The following is a 16,346-nucleotide window of genomic DNA, read 5'->3' on the forward strand; positions in this document are numbered from 1 at the left end:
ACCCTCTCCTTCATTCTGCAGCCTCAGCATCTGACACCACTATCGGTGGTGCTGCCGTGGCTGCCAAGCTGCCAGCCCTCTGATTGGGCCGGCAGCTTTGAGAGGTGTGCCGCCATCTTTAGTTGGACAGCAGTACCACCAGTGGCTTCTTAATTGACTGCCACCAGTAAAATCGCCCCTGAGGTCCCGCATGTACTCAGGACCGGCTTTCACTCTCGGCAATGGGACTTTATTCTTCCCTGTAGAATTCCAACCGTTGTTACCATTTCATAATAGTTTGCAGCCTCAGTTTAAGTGTGCAGGGCATGAATACAATGGGTTCAGACTGAAGCCAATTCTGTGTTCTTGGGTGTAAGCAAATAAGTGTATACAGGAGTGGAGGGAACAGATACTTGTTAAGCAATCATTTCTAAACCAACAGCAATAAAGCAGTCCATTCAGGAACAGGTCTAAACGTGCATAAATGAATATAATAATAAAATCTATTGCATTGCTCGGTATGTTTGAGGTGAAGTCAGTGTCCGTCTCATTGGAGAAATTATAAAAGTAATGTGTCTCTTTTTGTTATTCGGATATCCTTTCAAATGATGTCGTAAGTGTGGAATAAATACAGACAGCATTGGAAAAGAGTGTATTTTGGTCAAGAAAAATAGGCTGTGAAAGGCAGGCCCTAAAAAGTAGGCTGTGAAAAGCCAGCTGTGAAATGTCAGTCCGTGAAAGATAAGCCATGATAGGCAGATTGTGGATAGATGGGCTGTGAAGAGGCATTTAGGCTGAAATTGCACTGTCTGATATTAGGAACGGAAGCGTCACATACCTTCATCGCACATTCCCTTTTGCCTTCTGTTTTAATGAAGAAGTTAATTTATTTAAGCACGTTAATAGCTAATATCAGAGAAATTTCATGTCGAAGCATTAATGTATTCATAGTAATTCCAACGCCATTGGTTTTACTAACATCAAGCTCAGTTTCTCTCATTCATACTCCACTTTGCTTCCTTCTACTTTGGAGCAGCTTCACTCCTGTTCTATCACTTTCATGCACTTCCTAAGCTGAGATGTGATATTTCATCTTGCACTTTTCACTTCCCTTCAACTGTTAGAAAAATCGGTTGGCATTCTTTCAATCTATTAGCCACCTCTTTCTGTTATCCGTTAGTATGTCTCGAACCTTATCATTTACCACCATCCTGATCTCCCAAATTTTGTTTTGGTCAGTTCTCCAAGGTTATTCCACTTTCCTTTATCAGCTTAATGAAGGATCTATCTAGGACCATGAAACAATTTTAAAATTAAAATCTCTTTTCTGACTTCTTTAAAATTATTTGGTCAAGGGATCTGGGCCATGTTGGCCCTTAGTTGCCCTGCGAAAGTAATGGTGAGTCTTCTTGAAGTCCTATAATCCTTGAGGTGATGGCACTCCCACAATGGTGCTAGGTAGGGAATTCCAGGATTTTGACCCAGTAGCAATCAAGGAACAGCAGTATACGTCCAAGTCAGAATCGTGCCCAACTCGGTGGTGTCACCACAATATTGTTGCTCTTGTCCTGCTGTGTATTTCCATAATGTTTTTATCTAGTTCACCTTTATTAGATAGTTTCAGGAAACATTCAACATTCAAAGGAACATGTGACTTTAATTACTTCTGCAGAGAGTCTGTGTGGCACTGACTTCACCTCAAACATGCTTGGCAACACCACAGTATACTTAACTATGTACATCCACAAATAATGTATGTTTTTTTCCCATGCCTGTCTGACTACAATAGACTGCTTTATTGCTATACTAGATCTTTAAAAAAATCTCTGAGCATGTAACCACACAAAAGGTGTAAAAAGCACTGTGACATATATTTTCCTGTGAATACAGCTATCACCATACTCAAAGACAGCGCCAGTCATGGGTAACTATGTGTAAAGTCTTCCAATTGAAGATATATGTCTTCTCCCTGTGACATCAGCATGTGCTCTTGTTTGGAATGTTTTTTGGGTTTTGGTACTGAGTAGGTGAGAGCAAGTGCAGAAACTTTTCTAGGATATGTAGAGCACTGTGTGAAATTCTGCACTACCTACAAGTGCAGTGGACACCAGGAAAGGATAAAGCCGCTGTCAACAGTTTATGTCAACAATCAAGACACTGGTTTTGGGTGTGTGACGTAGACTGTAAAGTTAGTCATGGATTCTGAATCTTTGCTTTATTTATCTTTTGGAAAGGACCAAGACCAATTTTACAGAACTTTCCCTCAGGATATTAACTGGGTTTGGTAAAGTTAAAGATCATTAAAGTCAGTTTTTATTTGACAATATAGAAGCACAGTTTTTTTTGGGTGTATTTCAGGTTCTAGCTATAGGGGCCTAAATTAATTAGCCCCCGAAACTGGGCACAGCCAAGGATGTCAGAACAGAGAGGCCCATCCTAAATTGGTCCTCAGGCCTTCTCATCAGAATTACAGCAATACGTGGGAACAAATCAGTTCCACTCAGCTCACCAGTCAGGACCTGATCTTGGGTCTGGGAGGGAGGAGCCTTTAAGGACCACTGATTAGGCTGCTGTAGTGGCTTAAAAGGTTAACGGTGTTTGTGGTAATGCAAACTTTGAACAATTTGAACCAATTTTGCTAACGGGTTAATAATGAAATGAGGCCTGTACTCATTTCAGATGCTCACCTTGTCCGACTATAAAAACGACTAAGCCAAATTTCACAGTGGCCTGGGCGCATGTGCAAATAAGACACGGGTCTTTCCACTGCTAAATTTGCCAGTGTTGGCAAACAGTGCCTGTTTTGTGCCCATAAATTAGGCTGAAAAAACCGGACTCCAAAAGCCGCAGCTAAATTAGGAGGGAATCAATAAAAAAAAATCAGTTTTCATTTGGACCATGGCTATAAAATTCAAGAAAACAAGTGGGGGGGGGGGGGGGGAATAAAGAAAAGGTGCCTTTTGCTAATTCACAACCTATAAGAATTTACTCAGTTTGCAAGCATAGTGTGAGGCTGGACCAAAACAATTGGGGAAATAAAATGGAGTTTGTGATTCATATTCCATTCAAAAATATTGACAATGAAGAACTAAGATTCAGCTCTTCATTGGCAATTTCCAACTCATTGGAAAAATTTGATATGGGGAAAATATTTTACTGTGACAGTGGAAACTGAAGGAATAGAGAGCGTAGAACAATATCAAAATCTACCTTCCCACCCAGTAACGTTTAAAAGAAAGACTTGCATTTATATGGCACCTTTCATGACCTCAGGACATCCCAAAGCACTTTACAGCCAATAAGGTACTTTTGAAGTGTAGTCATTAATGTTGGAAATGTGGCAGCCAATTTGCACACAGCAAGCTCCCACATAAGGCAAAATGATAAAAACCAGATTATCTGTTTTTGTGATGTTGATTGAGGGATAAATATTGGCCAAGACACCAGGGAGAACTCCCCTGCTCTTCTTCAAATTAATGCCATGGGATCTTTTATATCCACCTTAGAAAGCAGACAAGGCCCTGATTTAACATCTCCTCCGAAAGACAGTACCCCCGACAATGCCGCACCCTTTTAGTACTACACTAGAGTGTCAGCCTAGATTTTTGTGCTTAAGTCTCTCGAATGGGACTTGAACCCAGAACTTTGTAACTCAGGAGCAAGAGTGTTACCAACTAAGCCGCAGTTGACACCTTTATTCTGCATTTTAGAGAAATGATAAACAATTCCATACAAGTGAAGATTTCCTTTAAAGGTAAATTAATATTGTGTGTGAGACCAGTTGTGATTATTCAGACAGCATACGACTTGCCTCCTGGGTAGGGTTGCCAATCCTCCAGGATTGTTCTGGAGTCTCCAGGAATTAAAGATCAATCTCCTGGAACTGATGTGAGCAACCTGGGAGAGAAGAAATCACAGGGGCATTAAAATTGAGATTTATAGATTTTTGTTAGCCAAAGGGATATGGGGAAGGGGGTGGGGGGTGGTGGGGGGGTTATGCAGTTAGATCACAGATCAGTCATGATCTCATTGAATGATGGAACCGGCTCAAGGGACTAATTGGCTTCCTTCTGTTCCTATGTTCGTATGTATAACATTAGCACCCATTTTACATTATCACACAAAGCCAAAATTTCTCCAGTGGTTGCAATGTTTTATTTAATGCTGGTTTTATTTGTCAGAAAGTAAATGCCGCATGTCAGGTATGATTCCACAAACTACATCCTCCGGGGGCCATAGCCTGTGATATTCCATCCATTCAGATGAGTAGTTTTTTGAGCAGGAAGCAATGTTTCAAAGCCTGAACCGTAAGAGAAATATTAATCCTAAACTTTGATGTGGATGTATCTTCCCATAGAACGATAACATTTTTGGCAAAACCTTTTTGGGGAGGGTGAATTATTATCAACAATGGCAAGACATGCCCATCAGATATGGAATGATAACAAAATATTTGCTAAACATTTCTTAGTACAGGGGTTGGACTTTTTAAGAAGAGTGTCCTTTACAACATAATGCAGTGCACCAAACATTCAAAATAAATAGAACAAGACAAGTGTTTGCTACTTACTTGGCATGCAGTATGCAAAGGTGAAGGATCACATTAAATCATTGAGGCACTCATCAGCTAAAGAATTGTACGAGAATTGCCAGATGCAAGGATATTATGTGAAATAATGTGGAGCAGGGGCAATCTCATCCTAGCTCCTAATGGGTATAAATCAGCAGCAGAAAATGCTCAACTGTATAGTATATACCAGCATTATATGGCCAACTTGACTCGAAGAGGCCAATAGGATAGTTGCCGTAGAAGTGGCAATCTCTTCTGAGGCTGAAGCACAAGCTGCCTGGAGGCATCTATCCCACAATAGACCAGACCTGGGAATGTTTGATGTCAACATTCCATAACACTGACACCCTTTGCTGTGACAGGCACGGAATTCACCCTCGTCCCCTAGACATAGGCACACCAAACAAGATTAAAATAGAAATGTCTTTACTCAGGGAGTGGTTGAATGTGGAACTCACTACAGCAAACAGTTTTGTTCCTTCTTTCATGGGATGCGGGCATCGCTGGCAAGGCCAGTGTTTGTTGCCCATCCATAATTGCCCTTGACAGCTGAGTGGCTTGCTTGGCCATTTCAGAAGGCAGTTAAGAGTGAACCACATTGCTGTGGATCTGGAGTCACATGTAGGCCTGACCAGGTAAGGACAGCAGATTTCCTTCCCCAAAGAACGTGAGTGAACCAGATGGGTTTTTACAACAAATAATGATAGTTTCATGACACCATTACTGAGACTCGCTTTCAATTCTAGATTTTTATTAATCAATTGAATTTAAATACCACCAGTTGCTGTGGTGGGATTTGAACTCATGCCCCAAGAGCCTGAGCCTCTGGATTATTAATTCAGTAACGTTATCACAATGCCACTGCCTCCCCTAAGTAGAATAGCATAGATGCATTTAAGGGGAAATTAGATAAGTACATGAGGGAGAAAGGAATTGAAGGTTATGCTTGCAGGGTTAGATGTAGAAGAGTGGGAGGAGGTTCATGTGGAGCATAAACATCAACATGGACCAGTTGGGCTGAATGGAAGAAAGAAAGTCTTGCATTTCTATAGTGCCTTTCACAAGTACAGGACATCTCAAAGCTCTTTACAGCCAATGAGGTACTATTTTGAAGTGGAACATAAACACTCAGAGGTGAGCACTACCAACTGAGCCACAGCTCACACCTGGCTGTTTGAATGGACTGTTTCTGTGCTGTAAAGATAATGTAACCTTAACAACATGACTGCGAGGGGTTAAGTTACTTTTGAGTGGATAAAGCATCAGGCACAGCATAAAGTGGGCAGCTGATTCACTATCGCCACAGATGAATGTCACCCCCCAACAGTCTAATCAACAAATGGTTTCAGTAGTCACTTGAAGAGCTGAAATCTGATTGACTTGTTTCTCATTATCTATATTTTGCTTTTTCTCCAGAGTTTAAGGGCAAGATGCATTTCCGTCCGCGTTATATAGTCGACCGGTCAGCTTATTCCATTCCTGAATTTGATGAAGAGTACCAGAAAAAAATCAGGAGTTACCCCCATTCACAAAAAGCACGGAAATTATTCAGGTAAAAAATGTGTTTAAAATGGTTACTTCCATCTCGAGATTTGCTGACGAATTTGAACGTTCGGTTTTTTTTTTGCATCTGATTTTACTGCCAAGTACTCCTCCAGTTACTTTAGTTTGCTGACCAATTTGAATGTTTTGCATCTTGGTTCTATTGGCATGTCCTCCCTTCAATTACTCTGAACACCAACAAAGACAAGGAAGGTCCCACGTTTGATCCCTGGTCTATGGGGTGATGTCAGGGTCTCTACAATTGGCCTTGGTGCCCCTGTGCTAGGGAGGGAGGCAAGAGTCAGACAAGATTTATGCTCCTGATCACCAATCTAGTGATCCCAGCTGGCAAGATAAAGTTCAGTCATGCTTCCCTACTAGGTGGAGCAGCCTGCTGGCAACCATCGGCAAGGACTATATCAAATAAAGAATTCAAGAGAAACTTCTTGGCACAGAGGGTGATCACAATGTGGAACTCACTACTACAAGGATTAGTTGAAGTGAATAGCATGGATGCATTTAAGGGAAAGCTAGGTCAATGAGGGAGAGCGGAATAGGAGGGTTAAATGAAGAGGAGTGGGAGGGGATAAGCACTGGCATATCCGAGTTGGGCTGAATAGTTTGTGAAGTACAGTCTACATAATTTTATGTACATACATGAATAATGTAGGGTAGCAGGGTCATTTGAGACCACAGAGGGATTTTTTAAAATTCTTTCATGGGATGTGGGCATCACTGGCAAGGCCACCATTCGTTGCCCATCCCTAATTTCCCTCGACAACTGAGTGGCTTGCTAGGTCCTTTCAGAGCAATTAAGAGTCAACCACATTACTGTGGGTCTGGAGTCAAATGTGAGCCAGACTGGGTAAGGACAGCAGATGTCCTCTCCTGACGTACATTAGTAAACCAGGTGCATTTTTATTACAATCCAGTAGTTTCATGATCACTATTAATGAGACCAGCATTTTATTCCAGATTTATTAAGTAGTTGAATTGATATTCCCACAGCTACATGGTGGGATTTGAACTCAAGTCTCCAGGGCATCAGCCCGGACCTCTAGTACAGTAATAGTACCATTATGCTACCATCCCCCATCCTCAGAATGTCCCAAGGTGCTTCTCAACCAATTAATACTTTTGAAGTGTAGTCATTACTGCAGGGGGCAACAATGTGGCAGCTTGCTGGTACACAGCCGTGCTCCATAAATAAGGTGCTGTGGGTCTGGAGTCACATGTAGGTCAGACTAGGTAAGGACGGCAGATTTCCTTCCTTAAAGGACATTAGTGAACCAGATGGGTTTTTACAACAATCAATGATAGCTTCATGGCACCATTACTGAGACTAGGCTTTTAATCCCAGACCTTTAATTAATTACATTTAAATTCCACCAGTTTCCAGGGTGGAATTTGAACCCAAGTCCCCAGGGCATTAGCCTGGGCCTCTGGATTACTAGTTCCACAACAGTACCACTACACCACCATCTCCCCATGTGGGTCATCCCTGCCTTTTTGTGAGTCACCTCAGTCCTAGGGGCCATGCTAAGGACTATGAGCCATGGCCAACGGTGGAACCACCAAATTTGCAGCTGTGATGGCGGAAGAGCTAAAACCCTTGAGGGATAACGGGAAGGGGACTTGTGTTTCCTTTAAAGCACCAATGAGGAAGGCAATGGAAAACCACCTCATGTACTTTTTCCCTAGTCATATTGCTCATTTCTCATATAAGTTAAAAAATGGGAGTCTCTTATGAGCAACTGAAGAGGAAAGTGCAGGGGGGTCGAGGTGTGGAGAAATGAACAGAGGACCTTCCCTTGGGCAGATCACCACAATGACCACTTGGATGTTGTACCTAAGGGCCTGGGGCCCACATTCTGCTGTGAATCAACAACTTGAGATGGGCTGAAAAATTAGATTTATTTATTCCAAAAGGAAACATTTTACAGATCCAAAACTCTTCATTGCAAAATATTCTGCATACAATTTAAAGTAATGAGCATAAAAATATATAGCACTGCCTTTAAAAAGTTCTAAAAGATGAAACTTGGACCAATTGCTCCCAGGAGAACATTTGGACGTTGTACTTTCATGCATTCCAATTTGACAAAATGATCTGAATTTTTCCTAGTTGCTCAGCGGCCAGACTCAAAGCCATTTTCATTCAGCTCTTCCCAATAATTTCATGGCTTCCAAAGTACAACTTCAAGAAGAGTCTCATTTTTGATGTCATATCTGGTATCAGTGCTGGAACTATCCAAGTCCCCCAAGGTAGGACACATTCTTTTTTAGACTGAAATCCAATAACCAACTCATAGCACCAAGTACAGTACTGTTTCGTGCGGCTGGTGTCCTTTTTCAAGCCTCCACATCCTCTCTTTTTATTATACAATGGTTTTCCCATGGGAAGCTTGTAGTCATTGCTTTTATTATAATGAGATCCCATTGAATTCCATATTGCAATTCTTAAGATCCACGCAACAGGTAAGGAACATAGAAACAGGAGTAGGTCATTCAGCACCCTTGAGCCAGTTCCACCATTCCATGAGATCATGGCTATTCTGTATCCTAACTCCATCTGCCTGCCTTGGCTCCATATCCCTTAATATTCTTGGCTAGATAAAATCTATTCATCTCAGATTTAAAATTATTAATTGAGCCAGCATCTACATCTTTTTGTGGGAGAGAGTTTCACACTTATACCACCTGTTGCATGAAGAAGTGTTTCCTAACTTTTCTCCTGAATGACCTGGATCAGATTTTTTTTTCTCTGCATCTAACCTATCGATTCTTTTCAAAACCTTTAAAGCCTCAATTAAATCATCCCTTAACCATCTGTATTCCAGGGAATACAAGTGTAATCTCAGCTCATAATCTAACCCTTGGAGTCCTGGTAACATTCTGATGAATCTGCACTGTTCTCCTTCCAAGACTGTTATTTCCTTTCTAAAGTGCAGTGCCCAGAACTGTATACAGTACTCCAGATATGATCTAACCAGGGCTCTGTAGCAAAACATCTTTCGCTTTATACTGTAGACTTCGAATTATAACGGCTAACATTTCATTAGCCTTTTGATGTTTTTTGTACCTGACCACTATATTTTATTGATCTGTGTACATGGACCCCTAAATCTCTTTGGATCTCCACTCTCCTAGCTTTTCACCATGGAGCAAATACTTGGATCTATTCTTTTTGGCCCAAAATGAACGATTCATACTTACTTGCGTTGAAATCCATCTGCCACAGTTTACTCCACTCACTTAGTCTATCAATGCCTCTTTGTAATTTTATACTCCTGTCTAAAGTACTTACTATATTACCAATCTTTGTGTAATCGGAAAACTTGGAGATATGACTCTATTATGTTATCTAAGTCATTAATAAATACAATGAATAGTTGAGGCCATAGATCCTTGTGAGACAACACTAGTCATTTCCTTCCAATTTGAGTACATACCCAATAACCCTACTCTCTGTCTTCAAACCAATCACCTAACCAGGTCAATAATTTGCCTTCAATTACATGAGCTTTAATTTTATCTAACAATTTCTTATGTGGAACTTTATTTAATGTCTTCTGGATGTCCATATAAACTACATCCATAGACGTTCCCCTGTCTATTACTTTAGTTACTTCCTCAAAAAATTTAATTAGATTTGTTTGAAATGACCTACTTTTTGCAAATCCAGGTTGGCTCTCTCTAATCAGGTCAAATTTCCAGAAATGCAGAGTCACTCTTCCCTTAATTATAGGTTCCAATAACTTCCACACATCAGATATTAGATAGACAGGTCTATAAGCTCCTGGTTTCTCTCTTACCTGTTTTGAACAATGGAGTTACATCTGCAATTTTATAAAGGGAGAATTCCTGAATGGAGGAAACTTTGTAAGATTGTGGCTAAAGCATCTGCAATTTCCTCACTACTTCCTTTAAAACCCTGGAGTGGGAACCATTAGGTCCTGGGGACTTGCCAATCTTTAGTGTCATTATTTTTTCTAATGATATTTTTATTCTATTTACTGCACTTTGAAATTTCAGCTGGACAAATAGGATCTGATTCTTTTCTTTAAATCCTCTGCTGGTTTTGGTATACTGATGTGCAATCATAGAATTTTAGAGTAAAAGGTTACCATTTGACCCAAAGTGCCTGTGTCCTCTATTTGAAAGAGCTATTCATTTAATCCCAAACCATTGCCTCGATTCAGGTTCTAACATTCTTTCTGGCAGTGATGCCATGTCCTAGCAACCTCTTGTGTACAACATTCTCCTAACTTCTCCTTTTGTTAATTTATTCATGATGCCTGTGTCACTACAATGAGTTCCCTTTGCCAGTACCATGTAATATATAAACTGGCTGATCCTGAATTAACAATGTTTGCTCAAACAAACTGCTAAAAATCTTAGTTTCCCAAATATCTTCTTGTGGTCTAACCAGTGGCCTCAGATTGAATTTATTGTAAAACTAGTTTATATGCTACTTAGTGGAACCATTTCCAAAACACTCCGCACCTAAGTAATTGGACTTAAAAAGTCATACATTGTGTGAAGTACTGTGATATGATAAGCTGTTATATAAATGAAAGTATTATTATGTTATCTTATTTTTAGTCTACATGATTATCTTAGGGTGTCAGTATGATTATTGCAAGCTTTGCTACATTCTTAAATGAACACTGAGACCTAAGTAAAACAGTTTTTAAAAGGCAACACTTTAAAGTCAGGAAAGCAGCTAGTCTTTGGCAGTCAGAATATTAGCTTGAGGCTGCAAATGTTCCGATGCAACTTGTTATTTTGCAACTCATCTGTTGGCATAAATCTTGCATTGAATACACTGGAAGGGAAGATTTTAACTTCATGGAATTACCAAAAAATCTGGTGTAATTTCTTCATATGTTTTATGTCTTCTAATTATGGAAGCTGCATTATTTGACCAACATGCTCTAATTTGTTTGAAACTTTAGAAGTGGGGAGAGGGTAATAGGTACTTGTGTCTTATATCACTAGGATTTTATGAGCGTATGATCAATTATATCAGAGAAGAAAAACTATTTTTTCTGTTGTTAACTGCAGTGATGTATATGCAGGGCTGTTTATTAGCCCCTCAGACAGTAATATGCTGCTTTCTATTAAGACATGCTTTGTTTAATAGGAATGGCGTTTGCTCTGCTTGCCAGTCTCCCGCCAGTAAATGGGCTATATTCCTCATTCTTCCCTCTTCTTGTCTACTTCTTCCTTGGAAGCATACACCACATGGTCCCAGGTTGGTCGATATTGCTCTCTTTTATTCTTAGCATGAGACAACTTGTATTTTAAGCACTTTATTGTTAGATGATGTAACCCAAAGTGAATGCCAATGTTTTATTGCAAATAAGATTTTATGGGCCAAAAGCAAAATACTCCGGATACTGGAAATCTGAAATAAAAACAGAAAATGCTGGAAATACTCAGCAAGTCTGGCAGCATCTGTGGAGAGTGAAACAGAGTTAATGTTTCAGGCCAATGACCTTTCGTCAGAATCTTTTATAGGGCCTGATTGTGTTTACAATAACAGTGCTGAGTTCTTTTTTTAAATTGTGATTGTATTTCTTTTGCATTCATTTTGACAATGGGTCTCATTGTCACCTCATTTTACGCTCCACTCAACAAACCAGTCGAACAGGCAGACAAAGTGACCCTTTCTTCATGCCATTTTTGAGTAAATAAGAGAGGTATGAAAACAGAAGGTGCTGGAATTACAATGAGCTAGTCAGTGCCAAAACAGCCGGTTAAGCTAATGTTTCAGGTGAAACTTCAGAAGAAAAAAAAAAGTTCTGATGAAGTGTGATATCTAAAGGATGTCCTCTTTCAGGCAATAGCTGAGCTGCTCTATATTTCCAGCTATTATGTTTTAATCTCAGGTTTCCAACATACATGCATGGCTTTTCTCTTTTTCAGTGGGTCTGCTAAATATGTGCCCCCCCCCCAAAAAAAAAAATGCCTCATAAAATTCGCTGTTGGCATGACGAAGATTGTGATTAATTTGTGTGAGAAATTGCAAATGGGAACCAATGGGATAGATTTTGATCTTGGATGTGGATAGTTGACTGGTGACCCGCGCTCACAGCGTATTGACATATCATATGTACCATGTATGGCCAGAATGGCAAATTTCTAAAATGGCCACTGGAGGGTAAATAGAAAATAATCTCACCTGAGAACCTATTCAACAACAAAACAGCTCGCATACATATAGGGCCTTTGACATAATAAAATTTCCTCGGGTGCTTTAATGGAACATTTTCAAACAAAATTTGACACCGTGCCACTTAGTAGGACAAGTGATCAAAAACTGGGTCAAAGAGGTCACTTTTCAGGGGTGTCTTAAAGGATTTTTTTCTTTGGCCTCCTTGTCTCAAGAGACAATGGGTAAGCGCCTGGAGGTGGTCAGTGGTTTGTGGAGCAGCACCTGGAGTGGCTATAAAGGCCATTACTAGACTGACAGACTCTTCCACAGGTGCTGCAGAAAAAATTGGTTGTCGGGACTGTTACACAGTTGGATAGGATAGGATAGGAGAGAAGTAAAGAAGCAGAGAGGTTTAGGGAGGGGATTGCAGAGATTAAGACCTCAGCAGCTGAAGATATGGTCAGCAATGGCGGAGTGAGGAAATTTGAGGTTGCACAAGAGACTAGAATTGAAGGAGTGCAGAGAGGAGTTATGGGGAGGTAGTCACACCTCAGGTAAAAGAAGTAGGTGGATGGGTTACCGTCAGGGGAAGGAGAGGGAACCAGCAGGCAGTGCAGGGATCCCTGTGGCCGTTTCCCTCAACAACAGGTATACCGTTTTGGATACTGTTGCGGGGGACGACTTACCAGGGGTAAGCAATGGGGTACAGGTCTCTGGCACAGAGTCTGTCCCTGTTGCTCAGAAGGGAAGGGGGAAGAGGAGCAGAGCATTAGTCATTGGGGATTCCATAGTTAGGGGAACAGATAGGAGGTTCTGTAGGAATGAGAGAGACTCACGGTTGGTATGTTGCCTCCCAGGTGCCAGGGTTCATGATGTCTCGGATCGTGTTTCTGGGATCCTTAAGGGGGAGGGGGAGCAGCCCCAAGTCGTGGTCCACATAGGCACCAACGACATAGGTAGGAAGAGAGATTGGGATTTAAGACAGAAATTCAGGGAGCTAGGGTGGAAGCTTAGAGCGAGAACAAACAGAGTTGTTATCTCTGGGTTGTTGCCCGTGCCACGTGATAGCGAAGCGAGGAATAGGGAGAGAGAGGAGTTGAACACGTGGCTGCAGGGATGGTGCAGGAGGGAGGGTTTTGGTTTCCTGGATAATTTGGGCTGTTTCTGGGGTAGGTGGGACCTCTACAAACAGGATGGTCTTCACCTGAACCAGAGGGGTACCAATATCCTGGGGGGGGAGATTTGCTAGTGCTCTTCGGGGGGGTTTAAACTAATTCAGCAGGGGAATGGGAACCTAAAATGTAGTGCCAGTGTACAGGATGTTGAGAGTAGTGAGGTCAGGGATAAGGTTACAAGGACGCAAGAGGGCACTGGCAAGCAAGAACCTGGTTTAAAGTGTGTCTACTTCAACGCCAGGAGCATCCGGAATAAGGTGGGTGAGCTTGCAGCATGGGTTGGTACCTGGGATCTCGATGTAGTGGCCATTTCGGAGACATGGGTAGAGCAGGGGCAGGAATGGATGTTGCAGGTTCCGGGATTTAGATGTTTCAGTAAGAACAGAGAAGATGGTAAAAGAGGGGGGGGTGTGGCATTGTTAATCAAGGAGAGTATTACAGCGACAGAAAGGACGTTTGAGGACTCGTCTACGGAGGTAGTATGGGCCGAGGTTAGAAACAGGAGAGGTGAGGTCACCCTGTTGGGAGTCTTTTATAGACCTCCAAATAGTTCCAGAGATGTAGAGGAAAGGATAGCGAAGATGATTCTCGACAGGGGCGAGAGTAACAGGGTAGTTGTTATGGGGGACTTTAACTTTCCAAATATCGACTGGAAATACTATAGTTCGAGTACTTTAGATGGGTCAGTTTTTGTCCAGTGTGTGCAGGAGGGTTTTCTGACACAGTATGTAGACAGGCCAACCAGGGGCGATGCCACATTGGATTTGGTACTGGGTAATGAACCCGGCCAGGTGTTAGATTTAGATGTAGGTAGCACTTTGGTGATAGTGATCACAATTTGGTTAGGTTTACCTTAGCGATGGGCAGGGACAGGTATATACCGAAGGGCAAAAATTATAGCTGGGGGAAAGGAAATTATGATGCGATTAGGCAAGATTTAGGATGCGTAGGATGGGGAAGGAAACTGCAGGAGATGGGAACAATCGAAATGTGGAGCTTATTCAAGGAGCAGCTACTGCGTGTCCTTGATAAGTATGTACCTGTGAGGCAGGGAGGAAGTTGTCGAGCGAGGGAGCCATGGTTTACTAAAGTTGTTGAAGCGCTTGTCAAGAGGAAGAAGAAGGCTTATGTTAGGATGAGACGTGAAGGCTCAGTTAGGGCGCTTGAGAGTTACAAGCTAGCCAGGAAGGATCTAAAGGGAGAGCTAAGAAGAGCAAAGGAGAGGACACGAGAAGTCATTGACGGATAGGATCAGGGAAAACCCTAAGGCTTTCTATAGGTATATCAGGAATAAAAGAATGACTAGAGTTAGATTAGGGACAATCAAGGATAGTAGTGGGAAGTTGTGTGTGGAATCAGAGGAGGTAGGGGAAGTGTTAAATGAATATTTTGCATCAGTATTTACAGTAGAGAAAGAAAATGTTGTCGAGGAGAATACTGAGATTCAGGCTACTAGGCTAGATGGGATTGAGGTTCACAAGGAGGAGGTGTTATCAATTTTGGAAAGTGTGAAAATAGATAAGTCCCCTGGGCCAGATGGGATTTATCCTAGGATTCTCTGGGATGCCAGGGAGGAGATTGCAGAGCCTTTGTCCTTGATCTTTATGTCGTCATTGTCGACAGGAATAGTGCCGGAAGACTGGAGGATAGCAACTGTTGTCCCCTTGTTCAAGAAGGGGAGTAGAGACAGCCCTGGTAATTATAGACCTGTGAGCCTTACTTCGGTTGTGGGTAAAATGTTGGAAAAGGTTATAAGAGACAGGATTTATAATCATCTTGAAAAGAATAAGTTCATTAGCGATAGTCAGCACGGTTTTGTGACGGGTAGGTCGTGCCTCACAAACCTTATTGAGTTTTTCGAGAAGGTGACCAAACAGGTGGATGAGGGTAAAGCAGTGGATGTGGTGTATATGGATTTCAGTAAGGCGTTTGATAAGGTTCCCCATGGTAGGCTATTGCAGAAAATACGGAAGTATGGGGTTGAAGGTGATTTAGAGCTTTGGATCAGAAATTGGCGAGCTGAAAGAAGACAGAGGGTGGTGGTTGATGGCAAATGTTCATCCTGGAGTTTAGTTACTAGTGGTGTACCGCAAGGATCTGTTTTGGGGCCACTGCTGTTTGTCATTTTTATAAATGACCTGGAAGAGGGTGTAGAAGGGTGGGTTAGTAAATTTGCGGATGACACTAAGGTCGGTTGAGTTGTGGATAGTGCCGAAGGCTGTTGTAGGGTACAGAGGGACATAGATAGGCTGCAGAGCTGGGCTGAGAGATGGCAAATGGAGTTTAATGCGGAAAAGTGCGAAGTGATTCACTTTGGAAGGAATAACAGGAATGCAGAGTACTGGGCTAATGGGAAGATTCTTGGTAGTGTAGATGAACAGAGAGATCTTGGTGTCCAGGTGCATAAATCCCCGAAGGTTGCTACCCAGGTTAATAGGGCTGTTAAGAAGGCATATGGTGTGTTAGCTTTTATTATTTGGGGCGGCACAGTGGCGCAGTGGTTAGCACCGCAGCCTCACAGCTCCAGCAACCCGGGTTCAATTCTGGGTACTACCTGTGTGGAGTTTGCAAGTTCTCCCTGTGTCTGCGTGGGTTTCCTCCGGGTGCTCCGGTTTCCTCCCACATGCCAAAGACTTGCAGGTTGATAGGTTAATTGGCCATTATAAATTGCCCCTAGTATAGGTAGGTGGTAGGGAAATATCTAGGGACAGGTGGGGATGTGGTAGGAATATGGGATTAGTGTAGGGTTAGTATAAATGGGTGGTTGATGGTCGGCACAGACTCGGTGGGCCAAAGGGCCTGTTTCAGTGCTGTATCTCTATAAAAAAAATTAAAAAAAAAAAAAAAAAAATTAGTAGGGGGATCGAGTTTCGGAGCCACGAGGTCATGCTGCAGCTGTACAAAACTCTGGTGAGACCGC

General features: G+C 41.9%; 1 protein-coding gene across 2 annotated transcripts in view; it reads left to right on the forward strand.

The window, feature by feature from the left end:
• The window catches only part of LOC137383936 (solute carrier family 26 member 9-like), a 107,881-nt gene that overhangs the window by 29,123 nt on the left and 62,412 nt on the right, over positions 1-16,346 (forward strand). For both annotated transcript variants that reach the window (XM_068057347.1, XM_068057348.1), the window contains exons 3-5: positions 5,966-6,101; positions 8,217-8,356; positions 11,238-11,348. In XM_068057347.1, coding sequence (XP_067913448.1) covers positions 5,980-6,101; positions 8,217-8,356; positions 11,238-11,348 — 373 coding nt within the window. In that variant the 5' untranslated portion in view covers positions 5,966-5,979. The remainder of the gene's footprint in view (positions 1-5,965; positions 6,102-8,216; positions 8,357-11,237; positions 11,349-16,346) is intronic.

Source organism: Heterodontus francisci, chromosome 25 (genome assembly GCF_036365525.1).
Source record: "Heterodontus francisci isolate sHetFra1 chromosome 25, sHetFra1.hap1, whole genome shotgun sequence".
Taxonomy (NCBI): domain Eukaryota; kingdom Metazoa; phylum Chordata; class Chondrichthyes; order Heterodontiformes; family Heterodontidae; genus Heterodontus; species Heterodontus francisci.